The following is a 25,229-nucleotide window of genomic DNA, read 5'->3' as shown; positions in this document are numbered from 1 at the left end:
CTCGACTCAGGGATTACTCCTTGCAGTGCTCAGTGGACTATATAAATGCTGGGGATTAAATCCAGGTTGACCGCATGCAAGACAAATGCCCTACCTGCTATTCTATTGTTACAGCCCCCATGTCCTTTATTCTTGAACACTTTCTGACTTAAAGTCCCTTTTCCACAATGTTTGTGTAACCAAAAGAGCAATCTCTTTTGTTACTAATCTCTTTTGTTACTACTTGCACAGAATCTTTTTTCTCGTTCAGTTTAAGCTTATCCTTAGATCTAAAATAAATCTCTTGTAACAGTATATCTAATGTTTTGATTAATGTTTTGAAATGTGAGAAATAAAACTAAATATAAAGAAAAGAATTGTATTAAAATTAGATTATTCATCTGTTAAAATACATTTGAGGGGACAGAGCAATAATACAGCAGATAGGGTCTTGCCATGTATGTGGCTGACATGGGTTCAATTCCCAGCACCCCTGAGCATGGCAGGAGTGATCTGAGGGCAGAGAAAGGATTAAGTCATGAGCACCTCCAGGTGTGGCCCAAACCTCTTGTACCCCCCAAAAACATATTTGACATATGGTAATATAAATACTTTTTCATTAAGTCATACTATATAGTTATTTGATGGTAGTTCTTCCTACTGTGATTTTTTAGCATAGAATATAAATGCCTGTTTAAAAAACAGGCATCAATTGTTTTGTGACAACTAACTTTAATGGTTATAGCTTGCATATATATTTTGCTGATGGTCTCCTGAGACTGCCAAGAGTGACCCCTGAGCACAGAGCTAGGAGTGAGCCCTGAACACAGCAGATAGTGGCCCCAAAACAAAAACAAACAACAAAACAAATTTTTCTCATTAGAGCTATCACCCAGATGTTGAATTAAGATTTCATGGTTTTTTTAATTTCATATATTCTATGATCCTGTCAACTCACATGCATAAGAAGATGTGAACTCTCTGCAGCATCAAATAATGGATGTCCTTAACTCTTATTTGAAAAATCTGAATTTGAGAGGTTGCTTTTTCTGAGAGATACCTCTAAGTGAGTATCTGTTTCCAAAAGGGAAATACTGGGTATCATTAACCTATAATCACAACTCAATAGTATGAAATGGCATCCTGTAGACTTAGAGCAGAAAAGTGTTCATGTATAGTATTACAGATTATTATACGTTATTCATGTATCATTATATTATCCATGTGTAGTGTTACAGATTATTATAGTATTTCAGATTATTACCAATTAACCAGCTATTATTCTTATCCTTCAGAGGGAAAAAATTAGGCCAAGTCGGAGACAGCTATACTCCCTCCAAATCCATGCTAACTCTTTAAACTTAGCGTGTTTTTGCTGGTTTAATAGAGCTGGTAAGGAAAGTCAGTGGGAATCAGTGAAGCCTGCAATTTTGATAGGTTTTCACAAAAATTATTCAGCTTTTTATAAAAATTTCTATAAATGACTTTTAATAGCCTGTAGCAGATTTGTATTGGGCCCAGTGTTCATTAAAAGCTGAACAAGTTAATTCTCTTAACTTTGTACTCTTGTGAATAACATTCACTTGGTAGACTGAAACATCCCTCCAGATGGGGCTAGCAGCCCCACCTTTGACTACTAACCCTTCATGTTGAGGAGAGCTCTAAGAGAATATTTTTTTTTTTTTACTGTTAAACTTAATGTCAGAAGCACAGCTCCTCAAAGAAAACTCAAAATACAATTCATCCCATTTTCAGAATGGAGCGATAGCACAGCGGTAGGGCATTTGCCTTGCTCGCAGCCAACATGGCCGACCCGAGTTCGATTCCTCCGCCCCTCTCGGAGAGCCCGGCAAGCTACTGAGAGTATCTCGCCCACACGGCAGAGCCTGGCAAGCTCCCCGTGATGTACTGAATATGCCAAACACAGTAACAACAAAGTCTCCAATGGAGACGTTACTGGGCCCACTCGAGCAAATCGACGAACAACGGGAGGGCCTTTACCTTTTACCTTTACCTTCAGAATGTAATTCTCTTTTGCTAAAATCGCATATCTTTTATTTTAATTTATTTTTTTATTTTTTATTTTTTATTATTAGTGAAACACCATGAGGTACAGTTGTAGATTTACAAATTTTTGTGCTTGGATCTCGGTCATACCACGATCAAATCCCTCCACCAGTGCCCATTTTCCACCACCAGGATAATATCCCTCCCCCCATCCCCCCATCCCCCCTGCCACTGTGCCATTTGTAAATAGTATTTACAAATGTTTTGTTCTCTCTCTCCTTTTGGGTGTTGTGATCAGCAAAAGAGGCATTGAGTGGCGAACATGTTCAGTCCAGTCTACTTTGAACCTGCATCTCCCCTCCTGGGAGGATCCTCCAAACACCCTCCATTTGGTGTTCCCTTTTCTATCTGAATTGTCCTTCCCCCTAGAATACCCGGCTGGCCTCTAAGCTATGGAGTAATTCTCCTGGTGTTGATCTCAGCTATTCTTGTGTATTAATCTCATATTTTGTTATTTTATATCCCCCAGATGAATGCAATCTTTCTATGTCTATCCCTCTCTTTCTGACTCATTTTGCTTAGCATGATACTTTCCATATTGTACCACTTGTATGTAAAGTTCATGACTTCATCTTTTCTAAGAGCTACATAGTACTCCATTGTGTAGATGTACCAAAGTTTCTTTAACCAGTCATCTGTTCTTGGGCACTCAGGTCTCTTCCAGTTTCTGGCTACTGTAAAGAGTGCTGCAGTGAACAAACAAGTGCAGATGTCACTTCAGCTACACATTTTTGCCTCTCTGGGATATATTCCCAGGAGTGGTATTGCTGGGTCAAATGGGAGCTCAATTTCTAATTTTTTGAGGAACGTCCATACTGTTTTCCAAAAGGGCTGAACCAGTCGGCATTCCCACCAACAGTGAAGGAGTGTCCCTTTTTTGCCACATCCGCGCCAGCATCGGTTGCTTTTGTTCTTTTGAATGTGGGCCAGTCTCTGAGGTGTGAGATGGTATCTCATTGTGGTTTTGATCTGCATCTCCCTGATGATTAATGATGTAGAGCCAAAATCGCATATCTTATACTCACTAGATTCTTCCCTCTCCATTTCACCCCAGAAAACTTGGCTGTTAGCAGCCGACTTCTTATAACATCTTGTATAAGAAATAAGTGATTTTTAAGGCCTAAGTAGAAACAACCTTTTTATGTCTGTCTTATGGAAATAGAGTTTGTTTTCTACTGATGTTTTAGATTCTATTTTTTTTAATGTAGGAGTATTGCTATTTATTCAGCCATTGATTAGGCTGATTGTTAGATTCTATTTTTACAAAATAGTATTTACAAATGTTTTTCTTAAGAATAATTTGTTCAAGGGCCAGGAAGATTGTTCCATAGCTGGAAACCTGCCTCATGAGCGGGGGAAGAAGGCAGCTGGAACAGAGGAAGGGTCACTAAGAAAATGATGGTCGGGATGGGAGATGTGTGCTGAAAGTAGGTAACCTGAAAGTAGATAACATGATAACCTCTCAGTATCTGTATTGCAAACCATAATGCCCAAAATTAGAGAGAGAGTATGGGGGAAATTGTCTCCCATGGAGGCAGGAGGAAGGTGGGAAAGGGGGTGTATACTGGGGATATTGGTTGTGGGGAATGTGCATCGGTGAACTGATGGATGTTTGATCATTGTATGATTGTAACTCAAACATGAAATCTTGTAACTGTATCTCAGGGTGATTCAATAAAATAAAAAAATAAAAATAATAATTTGTTCAGATATAATTGCATACCATAAGTCCACCCATTTTATAATTTTAAGTATTATAAAATTTTTATAATGCCATATCATTTTTACAATGCAATTTTTTTTTGCTTTTTGGGTCACACCCAGGGATGCACAGGTGTGTGCATCCTGGCTCTTCACTCAGGAATTACTACTGGCGGTGCTCAGGGGACCATATGGGATGCTGGGAATCGAACCCAGGTTGGCCACATGCAAGGCAAATGCCCTACCTGCTGTGCTATTGCTCCAGCCCTACAATGCAATTTTTTAGTAAATTTAAAGAATTATACACCCACCAGTAGAATTCAGGTCTAAACTATTGATACTGTGACAAAAAGTTTCTTTGTGCCCATTTGCAAGGTAATCTCCAGTCTCCTGAGACTAACCTCAGGTCTTCATGGATTTGCTTTCCATCTCAAGAGATGCTTGGCTGAATATTTCCTATAAATGGGTTTGTACTGAAGCTTATTGTGTCTGGCTTTTCTCTCTCCACATGATTTTTGATTCATGGATGCTGTAGGATGCATCAACAATTTTCTCCTTTTTAAATAACATTCATTTCATTTCATCATCCTGTTATTCGTCGATTGCCTCGAGCAGGCCCCAGTAACGTCTCTTTCATCCTAGCCCTGAGATTATATTCAAGGTTCTTTAGGAGAATGAGACCCATCATTGTTACTGGTATTTGGCATATTTGGTACGCCACGGGGAGTTTGCCAGACTCTGCCCTGTGGGCAGGCTACATTCGATAGCCTGCAAGTTTGTCCAAAGTAGGAATGAGATAATAAAATGTCATAAAAGGATGTCCTGATAAGACTTCGCACGGCCGTGAATGCGGCCGTGCGGTTCCGGGAGCTGGATTTTATAGTCTCCTACTGGATTTTATAGTTCCTACTGGGATTTGGAGGATCTGGGTGGAAGATGCTCGACTCCAGTCCGAGTAGGCTTGGAGATCTCGGCCCCGGAACCCGCGTGGCTTTGTCCCTCTGCCAGTACCTTCATGTGTGCGGAGAGTGGTCTCAGCATGGTGGTGGCTGGTCCTGGGGGTCTTCGGCTGCCGTAGCCCTGGTCAGGGCGGGGAAGAAAGCTCAACCTGCTCCCCTCCAAGGGGCCTCGGCGAGGAACAGCCAGGCGCGGGGGCAGAATTAATTAACATTAATTATTTCATTTATTCATTGATGAACCTTTGTTCTATTCTTATTGCTTGGTTATAATGAACAATGACATTATGGACATTTGTTCCTAAATCTTTTGTAGGTATATTTTTTCATTTCTGTTGGATACATTTCAAGCAGTGGAGTTTTTGGGTGAATGAATAAGTCTATGTTTAATTTTTGTCATTAACTGTCAAACTGTTTTCCAAAGCAGTCACACCATTTTGTGTTTCCACCAGATTGCATGCCTGCGTGTGCAAACTGCATGTCTCTTCTCTTCACAAATGATAACACCTTGCTCTGAGGATGGATGGGCCTTCCATGCTGCCAGAAGGAGTGACCACAGGAGAAAGCAAAAGAGAAACCAAATCATGGGTCTAATTACTGACAGTACTACTTGTGATTTAGTGCTGTGAAACTAGTCCTGGCAGTTCCTCCACACACAGACTCACAATTAAATAGAACAGGGCCAGAATGTACAGCAGGTAAGGATCTTACCTTGCATGCAGTCAATCTGGGTTTGATCCCTGTCACTGAACATGGTCCCTGAACACTTTCAGGCATGATTCTCGAGAACAGAGTCAGGTGTATGCTCTAAGTACCAATGAGTATGGTCACCCCAACCAGAACCCAAACCAAACAACCCCAAAACAAAAATACCAACAACAAACCCAGACCACCTTATCCAACAGGCCCCTTCACCTAGATAACTGGAAATATATTTTGCAACCAGCTCCTCCTAGCATGTCTATACAAAGCTGTCAATATCAGAGATTTGAGGGAGAATGAAATTATTTAACTGCTTGGGTTTTCTAACTGCAACACTCTACAAGCCTTAGAGCCAAAGATACACACATAGTCTCCAGCCTCCAGGGATTCTACAAGAGTCATGGTGGCAGAATCAGCAGCACTGTGACCCTTCCCCTCTCTTCATACTCCCAACCCTCAGCAACACATTTCAATGATTCCTTGAGGTCAGTTGTTTTTCTGGAATCCATCATATTCACAGGTGCACTTTGAGCAGTGCTCCCAGAACAGTGGCAGTGTACAGTGGTTGGATTAACAGTCAATGTTTACATGATTTGATTATGCAAATGTCCAAACCAGAGAGTATACTGAAATTCTACCTCTACTCCTTATAGCCCTTGAAATGGAAAGGCTGCCTTTTTTTTTGCTTCTTTTTCTTTGTACTTAAGCATAATACAAGTCTCCAAAACCCATCAGGCATCTGAACTGCCTCTCATTGTTTGGCTTCCCATTCCTGAGAGTTGCTCATGGTGACTTAGCCTGCTCCTGTGTAGGGACTTTTCTTTTCCTTGATCATGACTTGAGTGTCATTTGCATGCCATTCTCTCACAGCAGCTGCCAGAGAGAAGTTCGAGGCTATTTTGAGACATCTGAATATTTAAGATAGTCTTTACCCAGAATTGACTCTCTGGTTGATATCAAAATCTAGTTCCTTTTGGGGGCATTGCTCTAGGGAAGTTCCTCTTCAGTGTTTCTGGTTCCTTATTCTTCAGCTGGAACCTGTTTTTCACTCTTAGCAGCTTTCCCAGGAGGCTCTTACCACACACAATGGTCTCTGTTTCTCAAAATCCTTGGGCTTCTGCCAGAATTTTGTCTTGCCAACCTCTCAAGGTCAGCTGTCTTGCTGTCCCCAGATTGTGGTAAGTAGAGACATTTCATTTCCTGTGTCCTGTGGTTGAAACACATCTAGGAATTCTGTTTTCGAGATGGAATCCTTGGCCCCCACAGCTCCTGTGTGGTCAGCAGGCCTTGTTTCCTACAGGGCTGGTTATGGAGTGATAGCACAGCGGTAGGGCGTTCGCCTTACAAGCGGCCAACATGGCCGACCCGAGTTCGATTCCTCCGCCCCTCTCAGAGAGCCCGGCAAGCTACAGAGAGTATTCGATATGCCAGACACAATAACAACAAAGTCTCCAATGGAGACGTTACTGGGCCCGCTCGAGCAAATCGATGATCAACGGGAGGGCCTGGTTATGTGACCTGAGTGCCACCTCATACCTTTCAATCCATGTACTGTTGAATTATGTTACAGCCAGTGACAGGCAGCAATGGTCCCGTTAGGCTTTGCCGTATAGTCTAGGTATGTAGGTGGCTGTCCCATGGGTTTGTATCATTGCACACAATGACCTTTGAAAGAGGCAAAATCTCTTAGTGTTGCATTATCAGGACATATCCTCTCACAAAGCAATACTTGACCTTATAGGAACAGAAACCCCAGGGGAAAGCCCTGTGACTAAGCAACCTGGTGATCCTTAATGTTAGAACGACAAAGCACAGTGTTGTTGCTGATGTCTGCAGTGGTTTTCTAAGAGCCTCTGAGCGGAACATTTCTGGGTGCTAATGTCTTCTTTCTGATGCTCCTGTGTGGTTGGTAATGATCTCCACACACAAAAGAAATGATATAAATCAATATGAATATTATGCTAAAATGGCTTCTATAAGTATTACATGTATTAAATGTCAATAATTATATATTACATTCAGCTAATGTAGAAATAATATATATTTATATCAATGTTGTGCAAATATTGGCTATATAAGTAACGTATAGGATTATAAATCAACCCTTATTCATATAAAAAGAAATTGTACTTACAATGCCTATTTGCCACTATTATATCAATGTAGGTTATTTAAGTACATCTGTATATATAAGTATGAGTAATCATAATGTATAATATAGTAGATAATTATGCATAATTGTATAACATAACTGATCATGCATATATATATGCTAAAACATTTAGAGAGGATAAAAATGGTAAACTTTGACAATTATAGTAAAAACCCACACAAAGTCTATCTAAATTAAGCTATCTAATTTAAAAATAGAACAATACTACCCAGAAGAATGAGTGTGAGTCTCCAAAACAGGCTTCAGCTTGAGGGATGGTGAGATGAGAATCTTCCCACGTCCAAGCCCACGAGCAGACGCTGTCACCTTCTTTGGTTTGAAATGAACCGATCAGAATAAAAGCAGGACATGCTACCTCCCCACCAACTAAAAGCCACAGCCCTTGAATAAGCATCTGGCAATCTGAAACAGGAGAAGCCATTTGCAGCTGTGTAAATGGAAAACTGACCAAACTCAAAGCTTGTAAGACTATAGTGAAACTGGTCTTCTCGGAATGAGGGCAGCTGGCAGTGAAAATGGATAAAGGGCTTCAGAGAGCTGCTTAGCATATCCAGCCAAGAGCAATAGAAGTTTGCATTCCTTTGTGGTTTGTAAAGAGAAACAATTGAAGACTATAAAGAAGCAGGATATCTATACCAAGGCTGTCATATGGCCACATCTGCAGTGCTGACAGATTAGAAAGAATTATCTAGTGATGGTGAAGACTACAGAGATCACAGTTTCTTAACTCCATGAGACATTATTTAGCTGTGAGAAATATTTGCGAACATTTGATCAAACGAAGCATCTCTAAAATGAGATCTTTTGGAGGAAAATGAGGAATACAAAACTGTTTCTACATGCAACTAGATATGCATGTGGTCGAGGAACGATGCAAGTGCAGAATCCTCTAAGTTATTGCTCTCTGTTAAACAAATTAATTTTTCAGGAAAGGTTACGGTTCATTTTGCAAATGAAATAAGGCTTTTACCTATTTTAATTGGAGCAACTATTTTTCCACAAGTAGCTGCCTCCCAGCTATTTTTCTGAGTGAAAATCTTTGTAGTTCTCTCTCCTTTCCTGAGGCATGACCCTGGACTCAGAAATACCTTTTGAAGGGGTGTGCTCCTAGTACTGCTAGTTTCCCAGTGTGTCTGCTGTCAGAGACTCCTAAAGCTTCATCCTTCCCTCTTCAGTAACCTGTCTCTCTCCCCCAGACCAACCCTGGCCAGGGCTTTTCTTCTATGTGGACCATAAGCAAAGATCTGCCTGTCTTCCTCGTTCACAATGAAAACTTGATACCTGTGTTTTGCCAGCAGGTTACCATGGCAACAGGGTAAGGAGGCATAAGTTGTTTTATTATTCTTCATCCACAGAGGTGGTGCTGAGCAGTGACAGAGTCAGATAAGGATGGTCCCTTTGTGTGATTGCTGGGTTCAGGTCAGTGTGAATCTCTACTCTGCCACTCATCAGTGAGGTTCCCATCTCTTTGGGCTTAGTAGCCTCATCTGTAAATTGTAACTCGTAGGGAAGGGCCCACGTGAAGGGCTCAGTGCAGTGCCAGGGTCAGCTAGGAACTGCTCAGTAGTGACATTTGAGCAAGGGAGAAGAGGGATCTTGATCTCATCACTGGGTGTGGTGAGGCTGCCGGTGTCTGCAAGGAGCGGTCTATGAATCATAAACTCAAGCTGTGAAGGGAGCTGTCCACGGTGCTGAGAGATTGGGAGTTTAACATGAGGTTCATGATTTGTACATGCCATTCACTGCAAAGCCACAATCCCCAGATTTCAGGGAACTTCTTTTTTCTTGCTGTAAATAACCTTGTCCAACTTCCTTTGATGTAAACACCCTTATCTTACAATGCATGATTGTAACCCCTTGCCTTACGATGTTCTTGCTGTACTTTAACCCCAGTGTCATTGCTGTACTTCTACTGACTTCTTATTCTAGATAAGAAGTCACATGCCCTGCATATGCTCCAATATTAGTGCCCTTATAACCCATAACTGGGGCCAGTAGCTTCAGGTGCTTTGCCTAGCTATGGTCCTAGCCTGGACATCTGGTGCAAGTAAAGATTTCCTGGTTTTCCAGCCAAATCTGTCTTGGTGTGCTTGATTGATTAAGTGAATTAATTTCTGATAAAAAGGGGGATGCAGCTTTTAGAAGGGTTTTGCACCACGGTCTACCAAATACAGGTGCTCACAGATCACAGATATCCCTGTACCCAGGAAGTGGATAGTGAGTACCAAGGGTCTCTGTGGAAAACGTTATCTGTTACCCTGGTCTCTGGACACCCCCAGTTCTGGTACCCACATCTCCATCTATTGTCAGGTTTGTTGTGGCTTTTTTTTGTGGCTCATGTTTTTTTTTTCCTTCTAGAAGCTTCCCGACTATTCAATTCCTTCTTACACTGTCATGAGGAATTAGCTCCCTGGCACCCCCAGCTCCTTCCAGGATGACTCCAGACACCGTGAAACTAACCATCCTCCCTCCTGCCTCCTACACTCGCCCCCAGCTGCTGTTGGTGAGGTTCATCCCCACTTTCCTCCCTGATGTGTTAGAGACTCTCTGCTCCCTGGAGTCTCCTTTGCATGTGAAACTCAAGGGACTCAGAATGCCATTTCCCCCCAGGACCTGCAATCTCTGTGCCTGCCTTTGCTGTTCCTTTGGTTTCTGCTACCTCTGTTCTTTCACCCATATCCTGTGACCTATATCAGCCTACTTATATGGGCCTTCTCTTGCACCCTTAATGACCCTTCCCTCTAGCCATTAATGCGTAAGAATGTGTAGATAGGTGAACATGCTTGTAGAAAATTGGATCTCTTCCAGTAGGACCTCAGAGTCCTGGTGGGTTTGGAAGGCCTTGCAGAGGCACAGACCCTGCCTCTGTCATCAGTAGCATTCTCTGTGCCCTTCAGTGGGCATCAGCATGCTTGCCCTCAACTCACATTTGTTACTTTAATGAGCCCCTTTCATTCTTTGTACACCTCCCCTTTTATATTATGGAGAAAATCAGACATAGCATCCCAATCAGACATAAAAATCTTCTGGCTTCCACCCGTGGCCACAGACAGATTTATCTGCAGGCACGCGCACTCTGCTGGCTTGGCTCCTAGGCTGGCTCTGTTCCAGCTGCGGGTCCCTGCACAGCCTCCTCTGCCTGGAGGCTGATCCCTGCAACCCATCCCCAGGCTTCCAGGACCCCTGACTTCCCCGAGTTTAACCAGAGGAAGCAATGACTGGAGAAGGAGGAGAGAGTCTGGGACTTCCTTTGCCATTTCCTCACCTGAACTCCTTCTATGTCTTAGCCGTGAACTTGTTTTTACTATGAAATTACAGCTCCTCCCCCTTACTCCCAACCCTTGTCCCCCACTGATCAGGTCCATCCAAAGTTCTGGCTAGAATTTCTATTGCTCTGGAGACTCCATTAGTTTTCTGATCCTTCAACCCTAAAGTTGGTAATGATTTCTGGTTCCTAGAATTCACTAGAGTGCCACAGTCCTTTTGATGCCCTAAAACCCATCCTTGAAAGTGCTTGTGCATTAAGGTCTCTTTCTTGGAACAACCTTTTTTTTACTACTCTACCCAGAAGGAGGGGGCTCTCATACCTCTGTCTTTCCAGAAGGCAAAGAGTCCCATAATCAAGAGCAATGGCAGAGTCCTAATCCCAGTCCCCTACAAGCCCCGTCATTATTGATCATCCTTTATGTCCTTCTGTTTTAATCTCACCCTCCAAATTCCCCATCTTTTCCATCACCCACTTTATTCTCTATGAGTACTCCTGTCCTTCCTCTTACATTTCATTTCTTCAAATCTTCAGGAAAGTAGCGTTCTTCTTTTAGAATTTATTTTAGTCTCTCATTTGATTGGTCCCATCTGCAGTTTAAGCAGTACTGGGTCAATCACCCTTGCTAGGAGATCACGTTAAATAATCACCACTTTGAAGGTATCTCTTGGCATATTCAAGTTTTCTGTTTTGGGTCAGGCAAGGATCATAAGTGTGGATTTAGATCGACAGCCTGGAAGGTTTTGCAACCCTCTGATGTTCAGTTTCTTTGGGTACAAAACTTGGTATAGACTCATTAGCACAGGTCATAGTGTCTGAAGGAGAGGATGGATACACATAATCAGCACACGGGGATCATTACAAATGCCAGCATTGATCTCGTTCATCAAGGATTTCCTCTGCAGGCCAACATTTGTGTCTCTTCCAACTCATGTTAAAGTCTAACCCATAATGTGAAGATACTAGGAGTTGGGCTCTTGGGAAGGGATTAGATCCTATGAGGGAAATCTCATGAATGGAATCAAATAGAGTCTCCCAAGAACCCCCAGAATGATCCCTCACTCCTTCCTCCACCTAAAGACACAGTGTCAAGGAGAGGTCATATATGTATCAGGACCTGGTTCTCACTGGGCCTAGACTATGTTCACATGCCTGATCTTGGACTTCCACCTTCCAGAACAGTGAGAAAAGGATGTTTATTCCTTCAGTTCCAAGACTATGGTGTTTCGGGTCTAGTTTTGGAATAGACAAAGACCCCTAGACTTGATGTTATTTTTCTTAGTTTCCACTGAGACTCCTCCTGATCCGTCCCTCCCCCTAGGACATGACTTTGAGGTTATTGGTCCTCAGCACTGGGCATTTCTTCATGGAAAATCCCCGTATGCACATAAACCTACCTTCCGACCTGCTGCCTGTGAGCTGCTTACTGAGGAGACTCAGCTCAGTCAGTCTCAGAGGCGCTGAATCCCAACACTTCCAAAACATGCCTCTTGCTTTACTGTTTTGTGTGAATGGCAAGTAGTTTAGTGGCCTTCAGGGGCTCACTTGAGCACCACATGACTGTGATCAGAAGCCATCCTTCCTGGGGGCAGCCCTTGGCTGCCTGTAAGAGGAGTGAGTACTGAGAGAGAGAGAACATGCAGGATCCCGGCAGAGACACTCTGGAGGACACCTTCCAGGCTGTGTGCTCTGTGTGTGTGTGTGTGTGTGTGTGTGTGTGTGTGTGTGTGTGTGTGTGAATGTTCACAGCCCCATCTTCCCTGTTGCCAATTCAGCAGCCTCTTCCTGCTTTCCATAAGGAGGGCCCTTACTGAATTTCTCACACTCAGAATTCTTCCTCAGTATCAGCCTCCAGCTCAGTTCACCTGCGTCCATTTCCTCATCCCTCATCCCTCATCCCTCATCAGCATTCTGGATATGGCTGGAGCGATAGCACAGCGGGTAGGGCGTTCCCCTTACAAGCGGCCAACATGGCCGACCCGAGTTCGATTCCTCCGCCCCTCTCGGAGAGCCCGGCAAGCTACCGAGAGTATTCGATATGCCAGACACAGTAACAACAAAGTCTCCAAAGGAGACGTTACTGGGCCCGCTGGAGCAAATCGACGATCAACGGGAGGGCCTTTACCTTTACCTTTACATCAGCATTCTCATCCAAATATCCAGATCTTTGTACCTTCTCCCCATATTTTGAATCCACCAAGCCCCCCACCGCCAACCACTGTTCCTGCTCTGGTCCTCCTCAGGATGTCTTTTGCTGTCCGTTGACCTTCTCAGCTCCCCTCAGGGCCATGTGTCTCTCAGGTGTGCACTGAAAACCAACCACGACCTGCATTCTCCCCATAGCCCAGTCTGTGTGTCTTGAGGGAGTTGGGAAGATTGTTCATTGTTCATCTCTGGCAACCCAACTGAACTCTCCAGGATTCCGGGAAATTCTAAGCTGTCTTGAATAGCTTCCCTGGTCGCCACACCGCAAAGGTATCTCTTCCCCTCTGTCTTCCTGGAAGATTCCAAGGATCCTTCAAAGCTCTGCTGGGGCAGCCTCTCCCCTTGAAAGCAGGATAAACCCAGTGCACTATTTTTTGCATGGTTTTTGTATCTCACGTGTATGAATATATGTGTGTAGGCATTGGGTTGTAATCATCAATTTGAGATTTTCTGCCTCTTTTGCATCAAACAGGCAAAGTCAAATTCCCCAGGTCCAAATCATGGCACCTTCTCAGGAACACAGGCAGTATGCAAGGGCTGGGCCTCCAGAAGAATACCCTTGCCCACATGCCACACTGCCCACCACAGATGCCGGACCCCGCAGCACTGAGGGAAACTGATTTGCATCATTTTCAACCCACCCACTTTGTGGCATTTGTTACCACAGCAATAGAAAACCAGAACACTTTACATGGTAAATTTATACATAGAAAAAGCAATATTCTGGAAAAGGCAGCCATAAGGGATCCCAGAGGCTTTCTCGAGCCTCAAGATGAACGTGAGGATGATGATTTCCTTTTTCCCCTGTTTTCTTCTGTGCTCCCAGGCTGTGAAAATGTTATCTCTCATCCATCTGCATGTTGTCATAGATAGAAAAACCGGATACCAGGCTTTTGGAATTTGATCTAAAAGAAGCAGGGGCAGCCTTGCTGGTGTCGGGGAGAAAGGGGCTGGGCTTGCACCTTCTATTTTGGCACGGAAGTGCCTTAGGGGGGTTTTCTTGTCTGTTCTCCTGGGTTCCAAATGCCGGTACCATCTCCCCAGGAGGTGAGGTTTGGCGGTGCAAGTTGCCATTCTTGGCATTTCAAATCATCCTCTTGGATAATTATTCATCTTACATGTTGTAAATTTATGTACTATTTAAATTTAAAAAACAATTCTCTCTTGGCTTGCGATATCCCCATTAAAGAAATGAAAATCTCTTGTTGGCTAAAGGGTTAACCGTGTAGCGTGAATTTTTTTTTTTCTTCCTCCTCCTTGGCGATTCAGACCGTGCACGCATGTTCTCTGTTCCTTTCACAAAAAGAATCAAGGCGAGGTGCCTAGGTTTTGAATGTGCATTCACTGTACATTCATAATAAAGTGAGCCGAATGGCACATTCATGCCTGCTCCTTGATGTAAATGAAGAGCTGAATGAAAGTTTGGGGGACAGCTCACCTCTAAGAGAGCATTCCGTGCACCCTGAGACCCGAGCAGTGATTCTTGAATTTCCTTGAGAAAAGTAGCTTTTTCCTTTCTCCATAACAGCTGTCCCTGTCCCCTGCATCTCGATAATCAGCCTGCTTTTTTTTTACTTTTTTTTTTTTTCCCACACTGCCGTTGGATGAAAGATCCCGCCTTTGATTGAAATGGAATCTTCCACTATTGAGCCAGCCTTTGTTGAATGAGTCACCGCGGCGGCCGCCGATTGGCTGGGGCCGCTGGAACCCGGGATTGCCTGGCGCCGGCTGCAGGGTCTGCTTCATTCACAGAAACGCTGGCTCGCTCGCCGGCCCTTTCATTCACACAAACAGCATTTCATTCACATTTTGCTGTCTTTTTGTCTGCTTCTAATGAAGACCAGGGCTTGGGAATGATAGGGCATTTTTGCATTAGACCTGGGGGGGCTTGGACAGCCCCCACCACCATCTCTGGGGGGTCTGTTTGCTGTTGCTATGCTGGCCAGGGGCAGGGAAAGAGCCGGCGGCCTGCGACTGCTCTGCTAGGCCTGCGGCCCTGGGAGAGGAGCGGCTGTCCCTCGGAGCCCAGGACCCCACTGCTGGCCTCGCCTGTCGCCAGGAGCGGCACGCGCTGCCTCCTTCTGCACACAGCTCTGCATGGGTCACATGTCTAGTCGAGGGTGTGAGGCGATCAGGGGGACCACTTAACCGGAGAGAGGTAAATTGATTTGCTCGCACAGACCTGGGAACTTGGGCAGGGCGCAGCCTCTGCGCTGAGTCTGTCTCCACGCAAGACTCCCAGGGCCTGAGGCGAGGGGGGACGTGGGTTTGAATCTCTGCAGACCTCCGAGGGGCTGCCGGGGCTCTGCTTCAAGCCTGAGGAAGGCCTGTGCCTATTGCTTGCAGCTGACTCCTGAGAAGAAAGCCTTCCCTCCTCCCGTGTGCATATTTGATATGGAACCAGAGTCTGCAAGGCCCCCTCCCCTGACTGCGGGATCGCTGGGATTACTGAGGGAGCACTGAGAAGTGTCTATAGCATTTCTTAGGCATTTTTCCACAGCTCGAACACTTTCAGCTGGAAGAAAGCTGCAGACGAGCCCCCCTTTTGGGGAGGAATGGGTACCTGGAGCCCTTCCTCCGAGAAGCCCTCTCTTTTTTGGAAGTAGGTATTCCAGTGACCCCTGACTGAGAATGACTGCTGCAAATGAGCAAAGGAGGGGGTACCTTAGCTGGCTCCCTGAAAGGAGTTCATATGCAGATTTTTTGGGGGGGGGTTGGCGAGGAACTGCACTGCCACAAAACATTTGTCATGGCCGCTCTGTGGATTTGTAAAGAAAAGAGGGAGGTGAGGGGAAGGATAAACCTCAGAAAATTGTTATTTTCTGTTCACCTTGGAGTAAATATCCCCCCTTTGGGGGTGGGGGCGGTTTGGAGGGTGGCGGAAGGGGGAGTGGGAATTGAAAAAAATCCCTGCGGATTTCCAAATCCGAATTTAGGAGGCTTTGCTGAAGCTCTTTTCTTAAAAATCCTTCGTCACATTTTAACGCCTCCCTGGCAGACTCTGCTGGCGAGAGATGCGCGCAAGGGGGATACGAACACCCTCGGAGGGAGAAATGCTTTTCAGAAAGTTCACGAGCCTCTGAAGGAGCTGGATCTACCTTTGGCACAAATGCAGGGGGAGGGGGGATTGGGGAGGTGAAAAATCAAAGGTTGGAAGGAATATCTGGGAAGGTAGAAAAAAGCAATTTGAGAATTGATTGGCTCTGGAGTGCTGTCAGTGGGTGTATGTGTTTTTTTTTCTTTTTTCCCTTTTTTTCCTTGCTACAGGAAGTGATTTGCAGTGCTCACGGAGCCTTTGTTGAGAAGAGTCGGCTCTCCGACTGAGTCATGCTTTCGCTGTGAGCCACCCGAAGCAGCTGGGCGCGCATCGGAGGAAACTATGACTTTTGCACGGCCAGCGAGCTGCGGTCCGCAGCCGTCTCCCGGCCCGGGGCTGCGCGGCCCCCGCACGGCGGGTCGCTAAGGGCGGGCGGGCTGGTGCGGCGGCTTCGCGCCCCTGGGGCGGGCTGTCCCGGGCCGCTGCGTCCCGCCCGGGGGGCCCCAGGGTCGCCTGCTATGCGCAGCAGCCCGCGCCGGGGCCGGCTCCAGCAGCGCCCGGGCGCATGCGGCGAGCCCACGGAGGGGCATGCTTCCACGCACCAAGTACAACCGCTTCAGGAATGACTCGGTGACATCGGTCGATGACCTTCTGCACAACCTGTCGGTGAGCGGCGGCGGCGGCAAAGGCTCGGCAGCGCGCGCGGACCCGGCGGCGGCGGCCCCCTACCTGGTGTCCGGCGAGGCGCTGCGCAGGGCGCCCGACGATGGCCCGGGCAGCCTGGGCCACCTGCTCCACAAGGTGTCCCACCTGAAACTCTCCAGCTCGGGCCTCCGAGGCCTGTCGTCGGCCGCCCGGGAGCGGGCGGGCGCGCGGCTGTCGGGCAGCTGCAGCGCGCCCAGCCTGGCCGGCCCGGACGGCGCGGCGCCCCGCGGCCCGAGCGCCCCGGCCATGCGCGCCGCCAGGAAGGGCCGCCCGGCCGAGGAGCCTCCGGCGGCGCGGGTCCCCCTCGCCAGCGAGCAGGTGCTGGGCGCCGGCGTCACCTACATCGTGAAGGTGGGTGCGGGCGTCGGCTGGGGCACCCGGGCGGCAGCGCCCTCCGCGGTGTCCCGGAGGCCCGGGCGCGCGCTCCATCCCAACCTCCCGGACTTGTCTGGGGTCGGAGCCCTCGGTCCCCCCGCTCCCATCCCCCCTCCCGGGTGCCGCTGTCTTGACTGGCCCGTGTCCTGTAGCTCTTGCACGTGTCCGCCAGCGGCCCCGCTGCCCCGAGCTCGCAATCTCAGGGTCAGGCCTACTGAGGGCGCTGGGCGCCCTCGGAAGCACTGGGCACCCCCACCCTGCACCCGCCTTGGCAGGGCGCTGCAAGCAGCGCCACTACTGTGTGTGCTCGGTCGCCAGGGTGGGCGACTGTCCTCACACTGAGAACTTCCAGTGCAGTGTGGCTCTACTCGCTCCAACCTACAGGGGCTACTTGGGGGCCGTCTGTACAGTCGTAGAAGCAGCGTTTGGGACCATTTCCCCCTGGAGTTGCCATTTAAATAGGCTAAAGGGGTTGAACGTGTGTGTGTGTGTGTGTGTGTGTGTGTGTGTGTGTGCGCGCGCGCGGGGGGGGGATTGGGGTGGGGGCGTGGGGGTGTCTCCCAGAGTCATGGACAGGAGATGTACTGAAAGAAAGAAAAGCATGCCTGAGGGAGGTCTAGAGAATCCTTCCAGAGGTAAACGTTTGGTGGTATCGAGAGGACAAATGCTGCCACCAATAAGCTTTTTGCTCATCTCCTGCGCGGGAGCCACAGGGGCGCTGGACGCCCCACAGTTGGGTAGACACGGTAGACACGCCCCAGGTCTGGTCACCTGTTATTTCTATGTGTTTTTTTCCAGAAAGGTTTCCTACTGAATAGAAATGAGACCTAAAATTGATGCCTGCAGTTTTGTCAATGATATTGAGGACCTTCAGGGAGCTTGATCTGTACCTGTGGGAAACAGGTCTTGTTAAAAACAAAAACGCAAAAAACTTGCAGGCCCAATCCTCAGACAAAAAAGCCAAAATACTAAAGGGAAACAGTTCATTGTGCGAATTGTTCTTTCATAGAAAGTATTTATGAAATGTGACCACCAGCGTTTAAAATGTGGCCTCATCTTCTCTTCAGGCTGCTTTAAATTTAAGTCTCATTCAAAAAATTAATTAAAGAAGATGGACTTAGGTCTTATCAGAAGAGATGGGGGTCAGTCTTAAAATAGCACATCTGGTTGAGTTTGTTGTAAAAGCAAATGATGATTGTCTCAGACTCCTTTAAATTACATAACCAGGAGCTGGAGACAGAAAGAAAACAAATCTGAACAAGAGAGCCTGACAACTTTGAGGTCGAGTGCCACTGTAGCATAGATCACTTTGACTGTGTTAGTATAATTGCTGTCTCCATAGAAAAAAAGGAGCCTGCATTAAAAATAATGAAATAGTGAAACCTCAACAAAGCTTTTTAATAATTGCCATGTTAGAGAGGGTGGGCCTCTAATGGAGAATTCTCAAACTTATGCTTTAAAGTTTTCAAAAAAAATTCTTATATTTGGGGCTAGGAATTTGGCTCAGTAGTAGAGCATTGCTTTCTGCTTTGCACATGTGAGTCCCTGGGTTCAATTCCAGGCACCATAGTTTAAAAATTTTTGTTTATTAATTTTTAAATTATTTTACGGTTTTCTTTGGCTTTTTGAAGAGTGAAAATAGACTTGTGGTTTAAAAGGTTGGCTGTGATTGAATATTGATGAGCAAGCTGAAACCAGTCAGCTCTGTGTGGCCATTTGATAAATTTGGAGTCTAACACTCCCATAGCTCTTACTGTGTAAGCTCCCACAGCTCAGGATTAGGATGGCTGAGACCACCTGGTTTGGGGCCGCTGCCACTCAGAGTGAAGGGGTGACAGTAAAGTAGGAATGCGTAGCATGGCTGATGGTGCTATGCTGGGTCCAGCCTCGGCTGGGCATGTGGGCTCATGTGAAAACAAGCTCGGTCATTGCTCTGGGATTTCCTGGAGAAATTTGGAATCACACAGGAAACGGACACTAATGCTGGACGCAGTGTTTCGGCACATGTCTGACTCTCACTCATCATCATCTGTGTTTCTGCCAGAGCTCAGTGTTGCCTTGACTAGGTTCTTCTAAACCATAAGCTCATTTTCTTGCCATTCACAACGTGAAAAAATATTAATTAGATGTTATTTGCTGATTTATCAAGTGACATTCTATTGCCTTTGAAGATTTCTGGTAGATCGAAGGAAATGATCTTTATCATCTGACTATATATGAATTCCCAAAACTAAAGGCATAGTATTTTGGGAGAGAATTTATTATTCTCTTTGATTTAAATTTATTTCTAAATTTAGGAAAACTCCCACATGTCTCCATTTTTTCCTGGAAGATTCATGTGCTGTTAATTATAGACTTCTCTCTCATAGAAATCTCTATTTACAACCAATATTAGATGACTGTGCACACTATTTATTATTAAAGTATTTGAGCCGAATCTTCCTGTGTGAAAGTAAAAAATGCAAAATATGGAAGTCTGGGAGGTTTGTCTCATCTAGGAAACATCAGTTTATTTGCACAGTAGTTTGTAATATTAATTAATGAAACCTAAAAATTGACAAATAGAAGAAATTTCCAAGCAACATTAGAATGCAGAGCTTAGAGCATGATTAATTAGGCTTTCCAGTAGTCAGTTGAGTTGACTGTTAATAACAGCATGAGCTGATGCAAATAAGGAAGCCTCTGACTTATGTAACCCCTTGGGGTTCATATTTATGTTGGGTGGCTTCATTCAGACACCTCAGTACCCCCTAAGTGATGCCTGTCATTTTATGTTTTTCCTTTTGGTGACATAAAAGGGACAGAAGGAGAGAAAAGGCCCTTGATAGGAAGGAAAAAAAAACTAATAGCAAAAAGAACAATGACTATTTTTACTTCAGTTCATTTAAAGACCATTTTTAAAGTGGACCTAAAAGGCAGAATCAGGCATTGATTATTCTGTTGTCCCCCAAGCAAGGACCCCAAGTGCCTGTTGGTGAGGTGGGTCTACAGCAGGTTTCAAAGGGCCATTTTGAAGTGCTGTGTCTGGGCCCACAGAGTGGGGATTTTCCTTAGGAAGGAAGGGACATTGGCTCGGTGCTGAAGACAGCCTCTGGCAAGATGGAAGAACTTTCTGATACCCAGCAGTGAGAAGCAGTATGTGTGGCATAATCTGGATTAGCTCTTGGCCTGGCAGGGTGGAAGGGTGGGGGATATTCGGGGTGGGGGGGAAGGCGGGCGAGACAAGGCGTCCTACTTTCGTAATGACGTAATGACACAACAGACCCCAAAATGCCTTAGAAGTGAGCACATTTTGGGCTCACTGGAGTGCCTTGAAAGAATCAGGAGACCCCAAGGAAAGCACATACATTTGGGGCTCACCAATCAGCAAGACAGGAGATATATCTATCTATGCAGGTGTCAGACTTGAACATGAACTTGGGCATCTCCTCAGACTATATTCATGGATGTTAGTCTGTGATGTGATAGCTAGCCACCAGCAAGTTTAAGTTTTAAGTTATTCACAGATCTTACCTGTAGAAATCTATTGAATTGCTTCCTCGAATGTTAGGTTTGTTTGGAAACAAAGTCTTGATTTTATATGAACACCCTGAAAAGGATTGTACTTTCCTCACTTAGGAATCTGAGGCTATTTCGGGTGGTATAAGTTATTTATAAATGTCCTGCTGCTTTTTATAGATGGTCTTTAGAAAAATGCATGTAGCATGAATTCTTAATTGTTGTTTTTTCACTGGCTTCAGTGTCCATACAAATGACTTTTTTCCCCCTTATGATATATTGCTTTAATAGTTGTAAGTAAAGGTCATGCTAGGTACTTATCAGCAAAGTGATTTCAAATACAGTTAAAATATGTCATTATTTTTAAGTTATTAAAATTATTCTTTTATTTTTTTGGCTTTTGGGAAACACCCAGCAGTGTTCAGTGCTTATGCCTGGCTCTGTGCTCAGGGATCACTCATACTGGGCTCAATGGACCATAGCGGGGTGCCCAAGACTGAACCCAGACCAGCTGCATGACAGGGAAGTGCCCTGCCCTCTGTACCATCACTCTGGCCTCCAAAACATGTCATGATGATGACCAAATTTTGTTCTAGTTTAGATTTTAAAAATATTCTTTGATACTAAGTAGAATGTTAAGTATTGATATTTTTTCCCTTAAAATTGTGGAGAGGCCAGAGATACAATATAGCAGGTGAGGTAAGCCTTGCACACAGCCTACATTTGTTCAATCCTGGGAACCCCATATGGTCTCCCAAGCACGGCCAAGAATAAAACCTGAGTACAGAGTCTGAAGTCTGAAATAAGTTTAAGGTTTGGCCCAGAAACCAATAAACAAAAATTGTTGAAAAATGTCTTATAGAGTGATATGTATGTAAGTGATATCTAAATGATTTGAAAGCAGCTTAATAAATTATTTTGAGATTAGTAGACAATATAAAATTTGACCTGGAAAATGTATAATCTCTTTTTATGTGAGACAAGTATATTAGATATGTTAAGTGTGTGTATACACATCATACATACCACATATACACAAACATTACATAGCATGTAGAAACCATACATAACATAAATCCCATAACACACTGCATACCACCTACACATGTACCACCCACATACACACACACACACACCATTCATGCATACATGACCCATACAAACCAGAAATAACACACACACAGTCATATATACCTGGCACAACACATATATACTTTGTTCTTTTGTTATTTTTTGCTTTATTTTGGCCATGATTGGCTATGCTCAGGGCTTACTCCTGACTCTGTGCTCAAAGATAACTCCTGGCAGGTGTGGGGGACCATATGGGGTGCCAGGGATCAAACCTGGGTCAGCTGCATGCAAAGTAAACATCCTATGCACTGCACTATCACTCCAGTCCAACGGGTGATACTTTGGATATCTTTATTTTAAAAAATTAAAAAAATTTTTATAAAGTAGTTTACAATATTTAATTACATTTAATATTTGAACACCAATCCCACCACCATTACACCTTCCCACCACCATATTTCAGATGTTTCCATCCTGAAACTTTCGATGTCTTTAGACAGAAGCTTTATATTTTCATTTTAAATCCATATTTAAGGGAAAATATTAGGATGAGCTATGGATGAACTTTCATCTGTAAAGATTGAACTTCCCCTCTTCCCCCTGCCCCCCAGATTTTTGGGCCACATCTAGCAATTCTCAAGGCTTGTTCCTGGTTCTGCACTCAGGAACCACTCCTGGTGGGGCTTGTGGGACCAGATGCAGGGTTGAACCTAGGTTGACCATGTGCAAAGTATAATTTTTCCAGCCCTAAGACTGGACTTCTTGCCTCAGTGCTTTCCCTTGGTATGGTGTTATTTTTCAGGACTATGTGATAGATGCCATTTAAGCAGAGTCCTGGGAATGGAAAATTTGGATCATAAATATGCTACCCCAATGTGAAGCTGACTTCCCAGCCAAGCCCTCTTCTAAGCATGTAAAGTCTGGGGCTGCTCGATGGGTCATGGGTCCCTGTAATAGTAGCTTGATGGGGAACCTGGCAGGTGCTGGCTTCCCTGACACCCGCTCCATTTGGTTATCTTATGTGTGGGGCTTGGAAGTTCAGCCTGCCTGTCTGGAACCTCTCTGTATCCTGTGACTGCCATAGGAAGGAGTGTGCTGCTGGTCTAGGCTGGTACCTGGAACCCGGGGTACTGACTCAGGGAAGTGGTGAGTGACATGGGAAGGCAGCTGCTTGCTCCTGTACCTCAGGCACGGGAGAGGAAACTGCAGTAGCCTGTGATGTTCCCAGCTGTCCCGGGTCACATGGCTATTAGGGACTGTGGACTGTGCTAGATCCCAGGAACCATGACCCAGAAATTTTGCGGGGGTTCTGAGGATTCAGCATTTTAATTTAATATAATTTTGGTTGGGGGGGCAACATCGGCTTGGTGTGGCTGTCATTTTTCAGGACTCTGCACTCAGGGATCACTCCTTGTCAGGCTTGGGGAACCATCTGGAGTGATGAGGATCGAACTTAGGTCATCTGCATGAAAAGTAATTACCTTTCCTGCTGTACTATCTCTTCGGCCCCAAGGATTCATCATTTTAAAGGACAGTAGCCAAGCACGGAGAAAGTGAAATGGAATTACTTAGTGTAGATGTTGATGGTTTTAGATATATTGAAAAGAAGCAACAAGTTTTGTCTATTTCCTGGGGAAAGGACAAGGAAAAAAGAGAGTACAAAACAGCTGAAATATAGAGTATATAAAGGATATCTTCATGGAATTTATTATTTTAAATATCATTTAAGCATTAAGAAAGAGACCAACTACAGAGTGACAGTGTGTCTATTTGTATATGTATAAAATAATATAGCAGGAAGATAGTTGGCCATGGGGGAGGGTGTGCATCTTTGTCATAAGCCTTACAAGTTGACTTTGATCTTGCAAGTTCCTGGCTGTGGTGGTGTCCACGGTCAGCTGATGTGTGTTCAGTGTATGGCCCTAGCACCAGTGTTGCCGACACTTCCCTGAAATTCTATGAATTTTAGTCATGAGTATAAATACACAGGATGGCACTGGGGTGCAGGGAACAAAGAGTCGGTCCCCCAGATCCATAACTGAGTTTCTAGTTCAGTGCTGGGCATCATGTTTGGGCATCCCTAGGAAGTGCCACATACATCATGTGCCTGGCAGGAGGAAGGACAGTTGCTGATCTTCCTGACAAGCTGGCATCTTATTGAACAAGCTTTTGTCCCTGAACATGGGATGATTCCCACAGGACAGGAGAAATGCTAGATGTGTGAGGTGGGAGTGTATGGTCAGCAAACCTTGAGGCTGTGATTTGCTTCCACTCTTGTATGGGTAGGGGACAGCAGCTTAGTACGGCCATGGTATCTGTGGTGCTTGGATTCCAGCCTCAGTGTTATTTGGCTACTCCATACCTGGTCTGGAAAGTTCGATTGCTTACCAATGGAGATCTGGATTTCCAAGGTGCTTTGGTAGTTGTTGGAAAATAAGGGAGAAGCCACAGAGTAGGAAGAGCTGAGGGGTGGAGACTGGCCATCTTACCACTGGCATCCTCATCATCCTTTTTGGGAAAGCATCAAAGAGTTCATTGTGGTTATCATCTTGTGTTAGATGAGAAGTTGTCACCTGAACTGTGTTGTTCCTTGTTGAGGCAGCCCCTTGAAGGAAACTCTCCTCAGTTACCAAGTGGGTAGAAAGAGAAACACATCTTTTTTTTTTGTGGGTGCCACACCCAGAGACACTCAGGGGTTACTCCTGACAGTACTTAAAGGATCATATAGGATTCTTGGGATCGAATCAAAGTTGGCCACATTCAAGGCAAGTGCCATACCCACTGTTCTATTGCCCCAGCCCCAAGAAACAAATCTTACATGCCAAATTTTAAGAATTTACAATGGCCTGAACTCTCTAAACACAGTTGATCTTGGCCTTCCCCCAACCTCATGCCAGTGATGCTCCCTACTGAGATCCTTCTGACAAACTTCATTTGATCAAGTTCCATTAGCTAGAATGGTTTGGCAGCCTAACGGGACCTGTGGACAATATGATAAACACCATTGCTTTCAGACTCTGCAAAGCTTCAGGATTTCTGATGTGATGTGTCTAAAGAGAAAGCTTCTGTTTAAAGCAATCTGAAAGTCCCATCAGGGTGAAGTTCCATAATGGTGAAGAAGGTTCTTTCTGCTGAAAAGCACCAGTTTACTGAGTTCCTGATGTTTCCCTCACAAATGCTAGTTACCTCGTAGGATGAGGTCATGAAAGCATGACATTCTGGGGGTGCTCTCTGTGTCCGAGCCACCCCCTTCAGTCACACGTGGGTCCCTTCTAGGTATGAGTAGTGTGTGAACACAGGGCCACTGACCCTGCAGAGCCTTTAACCTCCCAGACCCGATGCCTGCTCTCTGAGCAACCTGAGCAGAGCACTGCTGAGTCAGGCTCCCAAATCCAAACAGCTTTGTCCTGGAGTGTCCTGGGAGAAGGGAATGGGTGAACAAGCTTTAGTCCCAGAACATGGGATGATAGGAGAAATGCCAGCTGGGGGAGGTGG

At 45.3% G+C, this 25,229-nt stretch overlaps 1 protein-coding gene across 3 annotated transcripts in view; it reads left to right on the top strand.

Annotated features, from left to right (window-relative positions):
- Positions 1-14,193: 14,193 nt before the first annotated feature.
- Positions 14,194-25,229, top strand: part of SHC3 (SHC adaptor protein 3) — a 176,927-nt gene continuing 165,891 nt past the window's right edge. The window contains exons 1-2 of one of the 3 annotated variants that reach the window (XM_056126739.1): positions 14,194-15,206; positions 16,316-17,141. In XM_056126739.1, coding sequence (XP_055982714.1) covers positions 16,674-17,141 — 468 coding nt within the window. In that variant the 5' untranslated portion in view covers positions 14,194-15,206; positions 16,316-16,673. Of the gene's footprint in view, positions 15,207-15,757; positions 15,834-16,059; positions 17,142-25,229 lie in introns of those variants that run through there. The other 2 variants (XM_056126741.1, XM_056126740.1) reach the window with 2 other exon arrangements.

The sequence above is a fragment of the Sorex fumeus genome, unplaced genomic scaffold (assembly GCF_029834395.1).
Source record: "Sorex fumeus unplaced genomic scaffold, SorFum_2.1 ptg000063l, whole genome shotgun sequence".
Lineage (NCBI taxonomy): Eukaryota > Metazoa > Chordata > Mammalia > Eulipotyphla > Soricidae > Sorex > Sorex fumeus.
The sequence above is the reverse complement of the archived record's forward strand: the minus strand, read 5'-3'. Positions and strand labels throughout refer to the sequence as shown.